The 21,239-nt window shown below is 34.3% G+C and overlaps 1 protein-coding gene across 1 annotated transcript in view; it reads right to left on the bottom strand.

The window, feature by feature from the left end:
- TBC1D22A (TBC1 domain family member 22A) overlaps window positions 1-21,239 on the bottom strand; it is a gene marked incomplete at its 5' end in the record, with an annotated part of 157,499 nt that overhangs the window by 84,743 nt on the left and 51,517 nt on the right. Inside the window, one exon of the mRNA XM_035897844.1 lies at window positions 20,261-20,375. Within this exon, the coding sequence (XP_035753737.1) occupies window positions 20,261-20,375 (115 nt within the window). The remainder of the gene's footprint in view (window positions 1-20,260; window positions 20,376-21,239) is intronic.

The following is a 21,239-nucleotide window of genomic DNA, read 5'->3' as shown; positions in this document are numbered from 1 at the left end:
TCATGCACAGGTACTTGTCTGTATAAAGTTTACTTAGTTGTAATCTACTGTAAATGTTTTATCTTCAGATAGACCTAACCTAAAAGTTACCAGCAAGTATAGAAACTACAAAACTATACGCATATGATTGCACGCAGAGATGCACAGTAATATTTCCACATCTAGATGATCTTACAGATTCCACTTCAAACTCAGTTTTCAAAAACCCTTATGAAACAGCTATTCAGTCACTGCTGCACAAAGGCAATGTTTTTCTAAGGAGATCAGGACATAATAAAGCATTTAAATGTAAATTCTTCCAGTAACAATTACCTAATTAAATATGTACATAACCACATCAATATCTCTCATTGAAAAAATTCTAATTACATATTTATCTGATAAAAATAGCTTTTGAGCTGTTAAGGATTGTCATGGTTTAGCCCCAGCTGTCAACTAAGCCCCACACAGCCACTCGCTCACTCCCTCCAGTGGGATGGGGGAGAGAACTGGAAGAGTAAAAGTGTGAACACTTGTGGGATGAGATAAGAACAGTTTAATAATTGAAGTAAAATATTATAACAACAACAACAACAAGAGAGAGGAAATAAAACCCAAGAAAGACAAGTGATGCAAATGAAAACCAACTGCTCACCACCAACTGACCAACGCGAAGCCCATTCCCAAGCAGCGGCTGTGTCCCAGCCAACTCCCCCCAGTTACAAGCTGAGCACGACATCATATGGCCTGGAATAGCCCTTTGGCCAGTTGGGGTCAGCTGTCCCGGCTGTGCCCCCTCCCAGCTTCTTGTGCACCTCCAGCCTGCTCGTTGGCAGGCCAGTATGAGAAGCTGAGAAGTCCTTGGCTGCTCAGCAACAACTAGAACATCAGTTCTCATCCTACATCCAGAACACAGTGCTATACCATCTACTAAAAAGAAAATTAACCCCATCCCAGCCAAAACTAGGACAAGGATTAATCACCAAAGTAAAAACTTCCCTTTCTTTGTGATACTGCGGTCACAGAGGTAAAATGAAAAAAAAAAAAAATAACAAGAACTCAATCATCTCATCCATCCAGGCTTAGGTAAACATGACCTTACTGCATTTCAAATACTCCCCTATTACCAGTCGTGTTCGCACACACACGATATATTGTTGCCTTGTCTGTTTTAATACTGTTAATTATCTTACACTTGTTTTCAGCTGATCTGCCACAATTTTTTAAGATTCAACAGGAAGTGAGATAAATATCTTTAAACATCAGTATAATAATAATTTTACTTTATTAATATTAATTTTACTGCACATGGGGAATGTTGTAATCTCCTTTGACCTGGAAAACAAGGTAAATCACCATCTCCAAAACCACTATAAACTTGACTACTTTGACCTAATTTTTATGCACATCAAAATCAATATATGACCCAGCAAGTACTCTCAATTTGTTCCACCACCAAAGAGTAAATACTTCATATGCTTATTCTCTAATTCCAGATTCTGCATAACAGTAATCAGTAAGTCATTGAGAGACTCCCTTCAGCGGGCCTACATGCTTGCCAGTAAGATTTTCTGCTCGGGCTTTTTCCAGACTAGATTTTAATGGCTTTTTTTTCCCCCCAAGCACTAAGTAGTCCAGAACTTGCCCTTAATTTGTATTCATAAGTTACTGCACGTATCTACACAGAAATAGGCCTGTTTTTAAGAATGATAAATTCATTTGAAAAATAGGGAAATTCTCAGCTCACATTGCAAAGTAAACAAGAGACATCAGTTCCTCATACACTGCAGAAAACTGAGATTACCGCTCAACAATTCAGATGTGAGAAAGATGAAAAATTTCTTTAATACTTCAATAACTCTACCACCAAAATAGGGTACGAAAGAGAACTAAGTAAACCAGGTGGCACCAACAGGTCTTTGACCCGCAGTACTTGCATAATGCCAAATACAAGACTGGCAACCTCTTACACAGGTGACAAGTCTGGCCAATAAATGCGGTTTACATACAGAAAAAAAAGGAACAAGCCACATCCTTGAGTATGACATTACTGTGAAACAGGAGTCTTCAAAGTCTAAGATGACAGCTCTTCTTAAAAATGTACTTTAGCAACAATGAAGAACACAACTTCAGCACAAATTCTTCTCAGAGTAATCACTTCACTAGGTTTGCTGCTGTCAACCAAAGCAGATTGCCAGGGAGAAGCGGTGCATGTGATACCAAATTACGGGACTAGTAATTAGCATCCAATATGCACAATGAGCACAGGATGCTGATGAGCATTTTCTTATGCCTGATAAGGGAGTTTCCTGAGAAATCCAAAAGGTGCTTGGAGAATAGGAAATGAAAGATTAAAGGTTGAACATGTGTCCCAAACCACATTTTTTAATTATCTAGTTTACGCTTATCATTTAATTTTTTAAAGCATCAAGCCTACGTATGCACATACACACAAACAAGTGGCTCACAAAACAGCAAGAATGAGGTAAGAGTAAACCATAGGGTGCTCAAACAAGCCTAAAGCAAGCCTTGGGAACACAGGCCTTGCTTGTGTTAAGGTATGGGAATGATTACAGGGCTATTTTAGAGACAGTCACACTAGCACTGTATTTTGTTTATATGGAAGAGCCTTCAAAAAGAATGTATATATGAATGCAGATTCTAAAAGGACTTATTTATTGGTTATTGTTTAATACATAATACATTAAAAGTTTAATACATTACCTGGATAACTTAACTAGGCTAAAGGTTCAACTTTAACTTTGATAAATATAAAAGTAATAAAAATTATCCAAGAAATTATGTGTAAATATAAGAACTTTTAAAAATTCAGAAATTTAATTTTTTCAGTGATAAATGTCTAAAATTTGCCACTGTCAAGTAAGCTCAGCAACAATTTACATAGGACAATAACTATATATATATATGCATAAATTCACCCACCCATAAAGAAATTCTTATTTTAAGCAACAATTTACATAGGACAATAACTATATATATGCATAAGTTCACCCACCCATAAAGAAATTCTTATTTTATCCTATTACTGCAATTGAAATGAATAATTAAATAAATTCTCAAAGAAAAATGGATGGCAGAGGAAATAACTGTTCTTCAGTGACATCGTATGCACAAGCCTATGATCGTGGCAGTTTGCTGCAAATCCAAACTATGAAACATTGGTCAAATTTCTTAATCAAAATGACATGCTCCCTCATTTTGTAATCTCCCATGACATTCACAGCTAATAAGAAAGAAATGGACCCTACAGACTTCTTGCCTTATTTACAACAGAACTTAAGTGCCATTCAGTATTTGCACTTTTTAACACAATTGCATATACTGAATTAAAAGCAGCATATTTGAGGAGAATGACCTGTGACTGTACAGGCAACGCTACTTCTAACAAACCTTAATTGTGGAGTGGATTCCTTAAGCTGCAGTGATTTACAATTTCCCAGTGAAACTGATACATATGCATCTATGGCAAAAAAGCCACAAGGCTTGCTTTATTCATGAGATACTATCATATTTTTACATCCCGTATAGGTACTTATCATTAAGACAAAGAAATAAGCATATCACATAGTACAACTTCTAGAAAAAAAAACCCTGCTCCATCTAGTCAGAGTATGGTTTCTTTATTTTTCTTCCCCTACGTTACTGTAAGAAAGGTAGCGTCTTTAAATTCCAGCTGTACTGTAACAAAACAAACTTTTATCTCATAATTAAAGATAGAACATGCAAATCAGTTCAGGAATGTCTTTGATGACAATACAATTCATAATTCAACATTTTTTTAAAAGTATTGGTTTTTATTAAAACTAACATGCTATAGAAGCATTAAATATTTTCTGTTTCTATGAAATAGGGGAATTAAAATACAGAGAAGAAAAACTGTTTTGCAGAAAAAAACCTTTTTTTTCCTTTTTTTGGTTATTGTGCTCAAGTACTTAATTTTTCACTTCTGCTTTATAATTAGTTTTCCAAAGCTTATAGTAGAAATTAAAAATTTCAGATTTCCCAAATTAAAAACAAGAAAAAAAAAATCCCCATACTGATGAAAAAGCCCAAATACTTCATGATTACCATGATTAAAAAAGGTTTGCATTTAAACTACAAGCAAAGCCTATACAAATTTAAAAGTTTCAGCACAAACTTCTGACAACTGTATTTAAATTGGATTGAAATCTGTAACTAACCATATATCTCACTGAAAATAAGACAAAAAAAGCTGTTTACAACCATGCTTAAAGCACCTAATTTGAAAAGCTTCTTAGATCTTGAGATGCTACTGACCCATACAACAGGATTTGAATGTTACATTCCTGACCTTTGTACAGCATACTGTAAGTAATTCTTTCCCTTTTATCTTTTCTTCCTGCGAGTTACTCCATAATAAACACACAAAGTTGTGATATTTCGATGCCAAAAGCCATTAAAGTAATTTCCCAGTCTGTTGGAAAGCATGCTTGAGAAGATTTAGATCTGAAAGTAGAACCACCTCTGTGCTGCTTCACTATAGAAGGATGATCATTAATTATAACTATATGGAAACCATGGGGGAGAGTAAAATGAATGCACAAGCCAGAACTAAAATATGCAGCTCCCTTTGGAATACATGTCTCTCCCATAGTTACACTAATTGTAATTAACTTCCTCCTTCACAATTCTTTCATTTTTACACCTGCAGAAATCTTTGTTTCCCTTCAGTTTCATTTTACTGCTTCTACCATTATTCAACATCTTGTTTTCCATTTATTCCCATGACCGAACATTTCCAGTTTGTAGGTTCAAATAAAATACCTTTCACTAACCTCTCATGACTTCCTCACAGTGCAAGCCTATTAGTTTCTTAATTGCCTTCAAGAATGAGACAGTATAAACCACAAAAGATATTTCAAACTTAACAGAATGTATTATTTTTTAAGGTAACATTCATATAATCAAATTCATTTGATTTTTGAAATTCTGGGAGTATGCACTAAGCATCATGAAATAACACATCTTCTTTAGACAGATGCATTTAAGAATTTAGAAATACATATACAGATCCAAAGCAAACTTTAAAAATAAGTAGTTAAAATCCACATCAGTAATCATATTTATACACTTAAACAAATCATCCTATGCACTAAAATAGGGCTTTCATTAGCAGAGGGGTTTTTATATACATGGGGAATAAAAATCCTTTTTCCTCAAGTACTCTTTAGCATACCTCAGAGAGAAAAAAAAAAACACAACAAAAAAGAGAAGATCTAGAAGTAAATACTTGAATAATACAAAAAGACTGTGATTCAAGAGACAAATCTGAGTTAGCCAAAAACCTCAAATACTGAAAATCAATAGAAAATACCAGCTCTGACAGTTATTCTGATTATTAATGACAAAATTTTTGAGCTTGTTTTTTCTTACAAAAATGTAAAACAGTATTTAATACACACTACAGTTAGATACATAACTGTAGGCCAGAAGAAAATCCATATTAAGCCTCTAAACTACCCGAGGCATTTGAAGTAGAACGTAAGGAATATTGTGGATCTCCATCTGAAGAACAGTACGGAATGACAGGAAGGGACATCAAAAATGGGCAGGGAACCTTCCTCTAGGCCAGGCTGCTCAGAGCCCTGTCCAACCTGGCCTTGAACCCTTCCAGGGATGGGGCATCCACAGCTTCTCTGGGCAACCTGTTCCAGTGCCTCACAAGCCCCAGAGTAAACATTGATTTAAAAGAAAGAATAAAATAAAATAAAAATAAAAATAATAAAAATAAAAATAAAATAACCACATAGCTGATGGAGCAATTGTTATGACCTCACAGACTTTCTTGGAGAGAATGGAAAAGCCCAGTAGAAGTGAAACGATATGGAATAAACTTTCAGGAAAGAACAGAGACAGCAGAGACAACCTGTAGTCTAAGAAGCAATTCTGCTCACCAGTCAGCAGAAATAGAAGACAAACTAGCATAATTATGCTGCCTCAGCATTTTTATAACTCATGTGTTTAATCACAATATAAAATTAAATTAATGAAACTTAAAGGTCTTGAAGACTTCCTCCAGTAAATCACAGAAGGTAGCATGCTGAGTAACTCAAAGCGGATGAATTTCTCAGTGAGCTGAAAATTTATAGCCGGAAAAAGTATGGTCAGAAAAGCAGCAAAGCAGGGTTTGTAGATGAACATGTGTCTTGTCACACCAACTGATTTATTAGGGATAAGACGGCACATTTACAGACACAAAAGCTGCTTTTATGGTCTATAAAGAGATATTACCGCATTACAGAAATGTTAATTTAATTTTGTTTGTTGATTTGTCCCGTTTGACCTTAGAAATTTCTTATTATTTCAGGGATTTGTTCTACACACCTCTTATAGTAAAAATTCAAAAGAATTCCTCTGATTCTGTCCATCATAAGACAGAGTCTGGAAAGTTTCTTCACAGAAAACATCTTAAGCAAAGAATCCACACAGCTCCCCTGCCATGGGGTGACATCTCAGAGGTTCCCTTCACACTTCCATCAGACTTTTTGACTCTTTGATAGGCTTCATGGCACTGGTATGATGGAATAAATTTTTATTAGTAACTTTCAAGTCTCTACCTGGCTGTTCCTCTAAAATGTAAAACTATGATAGTTATCTAAAAGGAGATTTATCTTCCTGGGTTTATAAACTCCTTTCTATTTTTCACATTTTGATTCTGCTTTTCAAAAACGTCTTTACACCACAGCTTACTACAAATAATAAACAGAGGCTGGGCCATACATTGTAACGTGCTAATTAGGATTCTCAACATACTCTTCTTTCACTCTTCATTCATGATACAGAAACATGCAGACAAAGATTAAAAAAAAAAACAAAAAAAAAAAACAACAAAAAAAACAAAAAACCCCAAACCAACCCACCACCTCAAACCCCACCTGCGGATGCCTCTACTCACAATAACACACAGAACAGAAGAACAGATAACAGGAAGCCCTAAGTATAAGGAAATATCATCTAGTTATTTTTGCCCTAAGAGCAGTAAGAAATTTTTGTGCTAGAACAAGATATTGTGTTAGGAAGAGCAAGAAGATCATGGTAATCTTACACCTACAGACATAAATGATTCAAAAAAATGTATATGAAATGGCAATTGCGATTTTTTCAGTTATTACCTTATGTCAACAAAGATCAAATATTTTCATTTAATTCTCTATTTAACAAGAAAGCCAGTTACATACAGCAGCTTTTTTAAGATAAAAACAATTAATTCCAATAGTGGTACCTGGGAGTAATTACTACCAGTCAACAGAAATCGTTAAGTCTGATAAGTCCTCCATCTGACACTTATTTTTATCTTTGAGATAGTAGGTGTTTGCTTCTTCAATAGTTGCTCTTACAGCTTTTTGCCGTAGCCAATCTTTCTTATCCCTTTTAGACACTTTTTTTTTTAAAGCTTGTCACCAGAACACAGATCAAAAATACAGACACTGTTGCTTACTACACTTTCAATGAAAATACTGCAGTATGATAATTAGATATATCACTGCTCTGAAATACTCATTTAGGTGGGTTAAAGTGACAGCTTTGGGACTTGGAGCACACTGACTTGGTATGTAGATGCCACTCTGAAAAAGGAAGAGCATTTTCTAATATGACAAGTCTGAACCACTCAGATATTTTCTTCTTAATTACATGAAAGGCCTTTCCTTTTATTCAGAGTCCTACAAAAATAATGCTGACATTGGGGGGGGAGAGAGAAAGGAAAAAAAAAAGGGAAGTTTGGTGATTACAGATTTTTACTCTCTTCTGAAGAAAGAAAAAGCTACATTTTAATACAACAGTGCTTTCCTGTGAAGGTATATTCATAAGAAATAAAATACCTTTTAAAATTTGAAATACTTGAGTAGCCTCTAGCATACTCTTAGTATAAATCCACCACTTAGCATTTTGTCTAACTTTTGTATTCCTCATATTAACATATTTAATGTGACTCAGAACAACATAAGTTAGGAATAGCTTTCCTATTCCTAAAAATAACGAGAAAGCAGCTTTCCTTTTACACTTCTTTATTTATAACAATTGGCTCAAATCGTATCAGATCAACAAATCAGGGAGATTACACTGCAGAATTGGTTTTAGACAAATATTTCAGTTTGGTTTAGGGCATTATGAAATTAGTATAAGCACAAAGAAATAGAGCAAATACTTTCCAAAGTAAAAAGAAAAACAACACAAATATGTACTTTTCTTATTTATCAAATAAAAGCTCATGAGAAAAATTTTAAACCAAACTATCACCTTGAATTATATTTTTGTAATTTGCCCACAAAATATGTTGAATATATAACAGTTCAGAACTATAAAACTCAAAGACAACGTCTGAAAAACTGTTTGAATAGTCAAAAAATACCATGAATCTCTAGATTGTAAATAGTAACTTTATAAAGCAATGCAAGAATCCTATTAAAATTTAGCAGAGTCTACTTTACATTTCAAAAATAGAAAGCAAACTGTTTCAAAACAGATGCAAAGAGTGATAGAGAAGCTTCATGAAACTCTAGTAGATGAATACAACTGTGACAGCTTTTCTTTCTCCCTTGACATGCAAACTTGAATTTAGATTGATAACTAGAGTATGAAAGAATAAATGCCACAGAGAAGTTCACTTAACAGTAAAACTGAAGTATTATTACTTTATTTTTCAACAGGTCATGGGCTTTGAGCTTTCCCTTCTATATGTTTTAGGACTTAAAACACAGTCCTTTGGTTTCATGAGCTGAATTCTGGTAACACATCTGACATCCCTGGTAGCACACAAAATTGAAAATATGTTAAGTTTTATGTCAACATGACAATACACTCCCTGTTAATGACTTTTTTTTTTTTTTTTTTTAAACAGGCATCTTTCATATATACATTTATGTACTGGGGTTTTTTTCCAATCAGCATTAACATTCAAGAATATAAATAATATAAAACTATGCTTTAGTTATGTGGAGTCTCCTTTCTTTGAACACTATTTAAAAGCCTAAAAAAGTCTGAAAGACTAATACACCTTAGAATTTCGGGGGGGGGGGCAGGAGGGGGTTATTTTTTTTTTTTAAAAAACAGAAACTCATAAGACACTATGAGGAATTAACACCATTACTCAAAATATTAATTTTCTCCCAGATAGAGAACTAAAAATAACAGGCAATTAAGCAGTTGGATATACTTACTAGGATAATCTTAATATCTCTTTTTCACTTCTGACAGCACTTGCTAAATGCAGCCAGAGAAATTTAACTTTAATTAGGCTTATTCCACTTCAAATAGATAGGAGCCTTTTGAAAAAATATCCACAGAAAAGTTTTGGTTAAAATAACTTAATTTTTCCTTGTCAGATAGTGAAGCTGAGGCTACATCCTACTTCCTCTACTGACACACCTTTATGAGCTAAATACTCAGCACTTTTACAACTATACTTCTGTAATCAAACCAAAGGAGACATTTTATCACAGTCCATACTTCATTCAAACTTGCAGTATGTGCCAGTTCCTAAGAATGTTGATTTTGCAATTTGTGTGGTTAAGCAAATGGATTTTCAAGAACTTAGTTTTGTTTCAATGGAGGTCATGCAGATGACTAGAATTATTTTCCCATACATTCCATCAGGATGACATGACTTCGAACACCTTGGTTACAAAGATCTATGGAACTACTTTGAAAGAAAAAAAAAAGGTTATAAAAAACATGACAGAAGTAACATTAAAAACAACTCTACGTATGACAAGGGAAGTCCTCCCCATTTTCAGGGGGGAATATAAAGAAGTTTGTGGCTTTTTGGGTTGGTTTTTTTTTTTTTTTTAAATTAGCCTTGAAGTTGAAACTGGTAACTAGAAAACTTACATTTACAGCGCTTGGTTATGATAATAATTGATAAAAGCTTGTTCAGTCAGTCTCAAATCTTTCTCCAAGCAGTCTATTGGATGCAACCATGCATCCAATGTTTCAGATAAACTGTTATAAGTAGCTTGGGAATCTGACAGTATGTTGAAGAAAGTAAAATCAAAACTGAAACACAGAAGTAGAGAAGGATTGATTTTGTAAAACAGTATTGTCTACTATAATAAATCATGGCGATTCAAGACAGTACTAGAAAAGTAAAGATACTAGAAAAGCAGGTTACCATACCCTACATCTGTCTGTTGAGATGCTTTTATGAGTGCTCCCACAATAACTGGAATTCACAAAGACTTATCGTGAGGGTGCAGTTTAATAACACAGCTAAAGCAGTCTAAGAGCTACCTGGCATTAAATAGAGATCTTGCTTCTCCCTTCTTCCCTAACATACTCCTATCCCCACACCAGTACTGACATTAATCTCTGATCCCCGAGGTGAGAGCTGAAAATTAAATTATTCATTTTACTATGGGGCTAATTTCCTGACAGTTTAGCTGAACTGATCCGCTGTGCCAGAGAAAAGCCAATGCTGGCCAAAGAGAGAAGACAGGAACACGTGTTAGGGGTTGGGAAAGATAAAGCAAAGCTACCAATTTTGACAGCAGCAAGCCCTGATTTAGCTGTGTGATCTAAAGCACATGGCAAGCAAACCCTTTCCTGTCCAACTAAATCTGATTTGGAAAGACTCAAATATGCAGCTCCACTCTTAAGTTTAAAGAGCAGTGAAATGGAGCCAGGACCAGCAGGGTACATTAACCTCCTGAAACAGCAAATGGGATCTGGAAGACGATGAGTTCTACAGTCATAGTAAGCTAACTCACACGGTTCCAAACCCTTACTGGGAATCAAATATATTAATGAGTAAAATGTATGTAGCAATATACTATCCCCCAGCTACACCAAACAGTCACTTGTAGATGCGTACTCAGCTGCTCATTATTAAGACCTTCTAAAGGTTACTATACTCCAAGAAATGCCAGTAGCAGTAATTGAGTTGGTACAATTAGCTAAAAATCCACTAATTAAATAAGTAAATAACTTCATTTTGACCAAAGCAGACAAAGAGAACTCTTACGCAGACAGATTCACTCATATAGTTGATACGGAATGCCACCACTGACTTCCAGTAGATTAAGCAGCTAGGGAAAACCAGCAGGGAATGAACTCTACCACTAGCAAGCCAAACACAAAGTATATACCTGGGTAAAGCTCGACTATATTCATTAGGGCTTTTAGTATTTGTAACTACATGAAAAAATAGTCTTTAATTGAAATAGTTCTGTTAGGATTAGTCAAGCTGTAACCAAAAAATTGGTATTCCAACAAGTCATGCTAAAAGACAAAGATTAATTTGTTCATGTAAATAATTAAAATAAATATCCAAACACAAAAACAGAAGGATCAAAATATTAAAGGCAGTTTATAGTTCATTGGCCCCCTGTTAATCAATTCTCTCCATTCCCTAAGTCCTGCAGACATATTTGCCTTCCTTCATGCTCTCTCATTCCCTAACCCTTCATAAACTAAGCATGAGATGTCCTCTTAATACCATCCACATTTTCCTTATAGTTATGTCTACAATGCCTCCAAATATGCTGCTTTATTAACCACCCCAGACACAGCAGTATATTACGGCAAGAACTGCAACTGCTAGCTGACAAACAATTCAAACAATTCACTATTTTCACATGGATTCTCCTCCTTGAGTCAGGTGAACAGAAAGATGTAAACCAGCAAGATTTCTTTGCCTAATTAGGCCTGAAAAAACTGTATTATACATTAATAAAGAAAACTTCTCAGACATTGTGAATGGTTCATTTTCCTAAGTGAGACATACATAAAAACAAATGAACACTTTAAAAATACAATCTAGCCAAGTGCTTCAAAAAAGTGACAAGGTTTTTTTTAAAGCACTATTTTTAACTCCTTTGATGCAACTTTGGGGTTTTTTCATTACAACTCAAAAATGTGTAAATGAATTTAAAAAAAAAAAAAAAACAAAAAAACACTAAAACAACCTTCTCATTTATGGAAGGATATGCCTGTATTTTGAAGTGATTACAAATTCTCAGAATACACTGCTTCTTCACAAAGATAAATTATAACAGAACTGTAAACATCAGAGTCTAAAAATTGCAGTGACTTAAAAATAGGGCAATTAGTGCTTTCTGCACAAGAAGAATGGTTGAATTCCAACTGAGGAATCTGATAGGTGGTATAAAACACAAGATGTAAGAGGAAACGAGACCTATAAAAGGGTCCCAGGAAGATCCTAAATAAAGTAGAACACACCAAATCATAAGAAACAAATAGCATAAAATATGATTCAGCTCCACAAAGTTTACTTAATAATGAGTTAGGAAACAACCTGTTAAGACTCTCTCAGCATCTATCTTTTCTAGCTGCTTTCACACTGCAGTGTTGCCACACAGCTCAGAAGACTGGTACAGGTACCAAGTCCTCTGCGCTGTGGATGGGCACAACACAGGTCTCTGCTTACTCGTGGACCTTCTTCCCCTTTTCCATGGTGCAAAGCAGGAATCATCAATGTGTAAAACTAAATTTAAATGCTGTTTATCTTTCTCATCACAGTCCTCCCTCTCCTCAGCTACTCTGTACCACTCTCAAAATACTTTCAGTGGACAACAGAATGGCGCATCAACAAGGTGAGAGCAGGGAAATGTAATCCTAGAAATGGAAAAAGCAAACAGTGATTATCTCACAGGAAGCTGAGATAATGCCGAAAAATTTCTGTGTCACATTTTTTTTTTATATTTATATACATATATATATGTATGCACTAAGTGTCTCATGAAATGTAAAAGCAAAGAGTGCTTCAAAGAGAATTGACAGGCAAGTCTTTCAGATCATCGAGCAGCTCATTTATGTTGCAGATCTTTTACAGAGGAATGCATATGATGTTTTCTGGACATCTATAGAAGATGGAATTGGGTTTTCAGTATTTTCAAGACGTTAATTAAAAAAATTATTAAAACTAATTTTAATAGGAGAGTTTTGTGTAAGCTTTCTTCATGCCTTGCCCACCTCAATCACACAGACAACAATATTCTATTCAATTATCAAAGAACAGTTCACGCAATATTGTTCATGTTTATGAGAATTTCAATCAACTTCACTGATGTCATGAGTATTACTATAAAGCACTGTGGAAATTATTAAGAAGCAGCACTGAAATATACCTGTGTACATGGAAACTACTGCTGGTTTGCATTAAGGAGAGAAAATTTAATGTGATCAAATGGAACTTATGACATTGAATTTTCATGACAGAAGAGCAATTTAAATCCTTTTGAATAGTTTGTCATGCAAGTTTTACAATGGTTTTAAAAATGAGGAAATATTTTCTTAATACTTTTACAACTTGCAAGAAAATGTTAATATGCCAGTTATGCTTCATTTCAGTGCTTTTATGCAGATTTAATTTGTATAAGTTTCATAAATCATTTCAAACAAATGTGTAAATAAAAACATTTTAATACTTTATTGTTCAAAAAACATGTATTTATTTGAACAAAGAAAAGCATTAAACCAGTGGAAATTTATAACAAAGTATAATGCCAAAATCATGAGATGTAAGAGGAAACGAGACCTATAAAAGGGTCCCAGGAAGATCCTAAATAAAGTAGAACACACCAAATCATAAGAAACAAATAGCATAAAATATGATTCAGCTCCACAAAGTTTACTTAATAATGAGTTAGGAAACAACCTGTTAAGACTCTCTCAGCATCTATCTTTTCTAGCTGCTTTCACACTGCAGTGTTGCCACACAGCTCAGAAGACTGGTACAGGTACCAAGTCCTCTGCGCTGTGGATGGGCACAACACAGGTCTCTGCTTACTCGTGGACCTTCTTCCCCTTTTCCATGGTGCAAAGCAGGAATCATCAATGTGTAAAACTAAATTTAAATGCTGTTTATCTTTCTCATCACAGTCCTCCCTCTCCTCAGCTACTCTGTACCACTCTCAAAATACTTTCAGTGGACAACAGAATGGCGCATCAACAAGGTGAGAGCAGGGAAATGTAATCCTAGAAATGGAAAAAGCAAACAGTGATTATCTCACAGGAAGCTGAGATAATGCCGAAAAATTTCTGTGTCACATTTTTTTTTTATATTTATATACATATATATATGTATGCACTAAGTGTCTCATGAAATGTAAAAGCAAAGAGTGCTTCAAAGAGAATTGACAGGCAAGTCTTTCAGATCATCGAGCAGCTCATTTATGTTGCAGATCTTTTACAGAGGAATGCATATGATGTTTTCTGGACATCTATAGAAGATGGAATTGGGTTTTCAGTATTTTCAAGACGTTAATTAAAAAAATTATTAAAACTAATTTTAATAGGAGAGTTTTGTGTAAGCTTTCTTCATGCCTTGCCCACCTCAATCACACAGACAACAATATTCTATTCAATTATCAAAGAACAGTTCACGCAATATTGTTCATGTTTATGAGAATTTCAATCAACTTCACTGATGTCATGAGTATTACTATAAAGCACTGTGGAAATTATTAAGAAGCAGCACTGAAATATACCTGTGTACATGGAAACTACTGCTGGTTTGCATTAAGGAGAGAAAATTTAATGTGATCAAATGGAACTTATGACATTGAATTTTCATGACAGAAGAGCAATTTAAATCCTTTTGAATAGTTTGTCATGCAAGTTTTACAATGGTTTTAAAAATGAGGAAATATTTTCTTAATACTTTTACAACTTGCAAGAAAATGTTAATATGCCAGTTATGCTTCATTTCAGTGCTTTTATGCAGATTTAATTTGTATAAGTTTCATAAATCATTTCAAACAAATGTGTAAATAAAAACATTTTAATACTTTATTGTTCAAAAAACATGTATTTATTTGAACAAAGAAAAGCATTAAACCAGTGGAAATTTATAACAAAGTATAATGCCAAAATCATGAGAGCTTACAACAACTGCAAATCAATTTTTTTCATCTTTCAAACTAAAGAAGTCCCTCACATTCCTGAGCACTCTGTGCTGGGAGGCTTTCCAGTATTCCTGGTAAACCAGAAGACAGCAAGGATGATTCAATCAGTCTCCCACCACATGAAGGGCCTGAGAGGGAAAGAAGCATCCAGTTAAGTTATAGTTCCTTGTTCAGCTTCCATTTTACCAAAACAATTTGTCATTTCCTCAGTTTCACTCAGTCTCTTCTAAGAATAATAACTACAAATATGTTACTTTTTTTCCATTTTACTTCCTCAAAATCCCAATGCATGAGCCCTACCCATAATTCTCCAAGGACTAATGAATTGGTGGAACCGAGTAAGAAAAGTCTAGGTATTTAGATAGTAGAATTAATTATCTCTAATTACTTTCCATTCTGCAGCAGTCAAGATTTCTGCTTGGTCTTGTAAAGGAAATAATGCATGCTAAACAAAATTTTACCTTCTAACCCTGTAAGTATTAGAAAAATCTTCTAGCAGCTCTCTGGTGTAAGTGGGTTAATATTGTTTGCTCTCTGGCTTACTGCCTCATCATTCAGAAATTCAGTTTTATGTACATTCTAAACAGATTTACTCATTACACAAAAATTACAACTGTCCTAAAAAAAAAAAAAAAATCTCTGCCAAATTGACAACTTTTTCATATTTTATAAAGAAACACTGGGGAACTACCTCAGATACAGCCATGACACAATGCTCTGAAATGTTACTCCAATTATACTATGAAAATAACAATTTTAGATACTGCATTCAACAAACTATGGAAAACCCAAAATTAATAGTTTTAAATTTAATTATTTGCAGCAGATATGCTGAAAAGGGAAGAAGGCAATAACCAGTATGAAATCTCATTTTAAGGCAGGAAGACTTCCTGTGACACATGAGAGGGAATGGAAAGAAAGGTAAGTGAGGGAGCTATAGACAGATCAGCTTGTCCAGGACCAAAGAACCTTTATGTTCTCACAGTAACGGTGGTCTGGGACTAAACACCATCCCAATCCCATTAGGATTTTATTCCATAAAGTCATGGCAGTATCAATTTAAAAAACACCAGGTAACAAAAGTTGCATTTAATGCCTTCTACAAAAGGATTTAAGAACACAAGAAAAATACTTACAAGGGTAAGACTCTTTCCAAAGTTTTCAGTTCATGAGTTCTTGTAAGGATCCTGAAATTGTCTCAAGCTCCTCTATTGCAAGAAGATTGCAGGCAATATCTCAATCGCCATTGCCCTCTTCAGCAGCCTCATTTTTCTTGACATTCTTGATGTGACATAAAATGATAAAGTGCTACAATAGTGTTCATTTTCTGCCCTTGACTTCCTGCTAACTCCTAATTTCCTCTTGATCCAACACTGCTACATGTCTCAAAGTGATCTCACACAGCCATCCCACATAGCAATGGCCTGGCATGCATCCTTATTATGACGGTGCTTCTCTTGAGCTTTCATCTCTCTGAATGGTGAATAAATCCAGGCCCTCTCTGTAGTTCTCGATCTACACACAAGGCCCAGTGAATTACTTAAATGCAGATGTAGCAGTGAAATGTCAGATATAGTGGAAATGTAGCTGACTCCATGAGCAAGAATCCATAAACAACTGTGCAGCACAACTTAGTATCTGCAAACAATGTAGATCAACAGGAGCTCACAGCAACAGGAGGGTGTATAGAGAGCAACATGTGGCAACTTGAAACAGAACTTGCAATCCAGTGCAAAATGTCCTTGTCCACATTAAGCCAGCAAACAGTAAGCAGTCACATGGTAGATCTTGTCATTAACAAAAATGCCTCTGGAATTTCATCTGCATGGACGAGATTCATTTTGACACAAACTAATACGCTACAAAGACACAGAGCTTTCAGGAAAACTGCACCAACAGTAATTAGCATTTGTTCTAACAACACGTTATACCAGTGCTATGTCATGTAGGAGGTTAGACATAAGCATGAAATAGTTCTCCTGTACCACTAGCGTTTGAAATTCCAAAGAAGCTATTATATTATAGCACAATAAGCTTACAGATCTCTAGAATTTTTCATGGAGGGAAAAAAAAAGTTGAGATTGACATACACAATCAGCTGGTATGAGAAACCTAAGGTTTAAATTCCTCCTCCTAATTTAGACCAGAAATCCTAATCTGAATCTACAGTATTCCAGAAGGGGCCAGTACCTAACCCCTCCGAAAATTTCTTTTAATTGCAGTTGTGCCTCTCCTTGGTTTGACAACCAAGTTTTAACTTGCTGAAAATGTTACAGTATTCTGCTTTTATTGCAGAGTGGGGAACTAATGAGACATTACCAAATTACACTTTCATCATACTTACACTGCTGGAAAGGTTGAAAGAATGCTCTTAAGATTTAACATATTCAATTCCTACACTCAGTCACTCAACTTATTATAAATGTGTGAACCTATGTGCATAAAATTAGGTATCCATACTAAACCATCAAAACATCTATGACTTTGGGCCTTATAAAAAGACCCGCAAACTGATTTTTTGACATTCAGATTTGAATGAAAAAAATGTTACTAAGCAAGTAAATTATCACTTCCATACATGTCATTTGTATCTTCAAAAGTTCTTTAACACCACTCTTCCAAATGGTTTTTGGATGTCTTCAGTTGAGCAGAAAGACTCCCATCACTAGAATAAGTGTCACACACTGGTTATGCAAGGTTAAAGATTAAGGATGCTCTCAATTGTCATAAAGCTAAAATAAATATTGCTTCCCTCCCATCAAAATATTTGACAAAACTGCAAACCATATATAAACATTATCAGGATATACCATCAGATGATCTAATCAGCAGATTTATTATTAATGGCAGTGTTAATAATAATAATAATAATAATAATAATAATAATAATAATAATAAATTATTTTCTATATAAACTTATTTTTATATAAAAATATATAGACGTATAAAGTAAATAATATATATAAAATTATTATTATTATTACTCTTTAATAATCCTTTAGGACCTCTTTTTCTTTTTTAATTACAGAAAGAACCTAAAATAAAAGGCATTAGCACTTTCAATGGCATGAATCAGGACCCAAGTGACTCAGAACTGCAACACAAAGGCTTCGGTTAAATTGAGAAAAATACAAAAATCAATAGTTAAAAGAAAGGAATAAAGAAAGCAATGTAAGATGCAAACCAATACTCAATCAGAGCAAGAAATAAGATCTAGAGTAAAAATCTAAGGTAGATACAGATTATTATTACAGTAAATACTAAATACACCAATAGCTTAAATATTTTTGCTATGAAACTTCTGCAATTCTGAATTTATTTCTATCTAAACTACTTAAGCACAATTCATAGTCTAAATTTTGAATCCTTCTATAATTTTATTACAAATCTCAGGATTTTTCAAGTACTTCATGTCCTCATTTCAAGTTTAAGTAAAATGCACACCTTTATTCTTTCTAACCTGAAAGTTACTCAGTGTAACTTCAATATATTAAAAAGACTTGAATCAAAAAGATATTTAAAGACAAATCTTAGAAAGTTTTTATACCTGACTGGGGAAAATAACTGTTGTTAGCACTTAGCCAGGACCACTACCACACTGAAGAAAATACCTTCATTTCGGTATTTTTCTTATTATATAGATAATAGCTTTTAAACAAGCTTTTAGAAAACAGATTTCTGAGTTTCATACATTTTCAGTAGCAAAATATCTTTTACAGTTGTTAGTTTTTGAGCTTTGTCTTTCTTCACTGGACGCTTACTGGAATAACTATGTTCTCTGATATGAAAATACTGACAAACTGGCAAATACATTAACAATCACCAGGGTCTCCAAATGTAAGTTGGTGGTAAAGACAAACTTATTTACCATATTAATTAAATGGTCTATTTAACATGGAATATCAATTCTCTAATCACGTCTCATTTGAACTTCTTATTTCAATTAACAACCCTAAAGTCTACTAGAGACCCTACTGTTCTAGGATCATTAAGAACATTTTCATTATCTGTCAAATGAGGGAGCAAAAAGCAGAAACTGCAAGTACTCTCAGGAGTAGGCCTCTACCCTACTTAAGAGATGATTAGGGAGACAGCAGCAGTAGTTCTCATTAGTTGCTTAGCAATGAAATGTCCCCTATGAAACAAGAAATGAACAAAGCAACAGAGGTGTTGCCATGCAAATGAGTAAATGGATAGTCTATCATCCACTCAAGGATAATCTGTCCTTCATTAAATCTAATCAATCTGGATTAAGACAGCAATGGGTATCTTGCATAGAGAAAGTAGGAAGAATCCACTATATACAGCCTTACTGAAGTAGCCAGACAACGCATTGCTCAAGTTCACATCTAAGCATTGTGTATTTTCATTGTATGTGTGCATGACAAATACAAATACAAGGGAAGCAGTTTTTATTCAAGCCAGATTAACATGGCTATTTTTACTGTTTAGCCTTACCTTTTATAGCCATAGTTATATCCAAATTATGAATGAATTATTGTTAATGATAAACCACACTCTTAATGTTTATAAGACTTAAATATGAATGGTATTCTAGTAAGAGATGAACATTTAACCAATAGCAGTTTGCCAAAAAAAGTTTTCAAGAAGTATATTCACATATAAAGCCACAAACACAGCAGAAATGCACCTGTTTATGCTATTACTGTTAGTAGTGTTGTGAGCCCCAGAAAAGCAGAGCTCTTAACCAGAGAAATTTGATTACTGCTGTCTTAATTTTCAGCCACAGATCCAATTTAATAGGTTCCCTCTTATTTCCCTGCCACTCATTTAACAGTTAGGCTTCCTAGTTTCATGGGTTGGAGTTTGTTTTTTCTTGTTTTGGTGTGTGGGTTCTTTTGGTGGTGGTTGGTTTTGGTTGGGTTTGGGTTTTTTTTAAACACCTGCTCATTTCATATGTACAATTTAAAGTTTTCACAAAAAACATGAAAAAGAGAGAGAAAAGGAGAATAAAACCACCTAAGAAGAAAAAAACATCAGGAGCAGTGAACACTTAACTAGAAATCGAGATGAAAGCAAATGCTAGATTGTGCTTCTTTCCCCTGCTTTCAGATCTGACAAACAAGAACGCTGTCTGCAACTCCTACAGAGGATTTTGGTTGGCTGGGTTTTGTTCCAGGGGGAGGTTGTTTGGAATAAAAACCTGAAAGATTCCTGAACTACTTAAACAAAGTCTGATTGCTTCTCAGTATATATTTAAATAGAACTATACAGATTTATAATTACAAAATTTATTATAAAATTCATATATCAAATTATGCTTTGAGTAGCTAATCCAAATCCTTATTCAGATTAAAATGAAAATGCTGTTCCAAAACCAGTACCAATTCATAATTCAGTATTAAGACAAATCTTACCTATATATTCACAAACGAAGACTACAAAAAAAGGAGTAACAAGATCATTTATGCCCTGAACATATCCACTGGCTGGATGACGTATTGCCCAGATAAACAAAATTCTTTCAAAGATCTGAAAAAGAGTTAAAGAAATTGTCACATAATTTATCAAGTGAGGAGCACATTTTAAACAAGACGCTTGAAAATTATACAAGGAAAAATTTAATATCATAGAGTTACTAGTATAAAAGTATGCATACAAAAGCATAAATTAACTCTGGTATTCATAATTAACTTCCAATGCTAAGTAAGCTTCTCAGTTCTTCAGAAGGAAGCATTTTCAGGGTATTAGCAAATGTTATAACCAGCCTAGTATATAATCAAGTTACAGTAGATACAGCAAAGTAGCACTTATTCAACTGGATCTTTTCCAATAATATAAAAGTCCTCTTTCCTCAAGAATCAGAAATATTAAATCATCTTCTCATAACTTTTCACCTCTTTGAAAGAAGTATTTTATCAATGTAGTATTCTATTTATTCCTAGATAACAGAAAGAAGTACTTCATAGAACTTAGATTTTTTAATAGCATGCCCATAAAAAGACATTCTATTATAGTTAAGCTTGCCTAGTACTGCGCGGGGGGAGGGGTGTTAGACTTCGAAGCATGTATAATGGTTAATAAAAAATCTGAAAAGAATGAGGAAATGTAGAAACAAGGCAACTACCTGCCATATCACATAACCTCACGCCCTCAACTGAAAACTGTACCTTGCTTAGGATCTGCAAGAGCTCCTAAGGCCACAACATATCTGGTCTTGGGAAGGACAGTGTAAGAAGAGTATGGAGCAGGGGAACCACAGAACTTATCTCTGACACAATTCAGGTCTGTGATGAGCTCTATTTCCTCTTAATTATGTGCTTCTGAATGTGCTACAGATCTTTAAAATGCTGCAAATAAGCAGCAGAGTGAAAGCTGCTACGTGCTTTGCCCTAA

Source organism: Egretta garzetta, unplaced genomic scaffold (assembly GCF_000687185.1).
Source record: "Egretta garzetta isolate BGI_Z169 unplaced genomic scaffold, ASM68718v1 scaffold37, whole genome shotgun sequence".
In the NCBI taxonomy this organism is placed as follows: Eukaryota; Metazoa; Chordata; class Aves; order Pelecaniformes; family Ardeidae; genus Egretta; species Egretta garzetta.
Note: the sequence above shows the minus strand (reverse complement) of the source record. Positions and strands in the feature narration are given on the sequence as shown.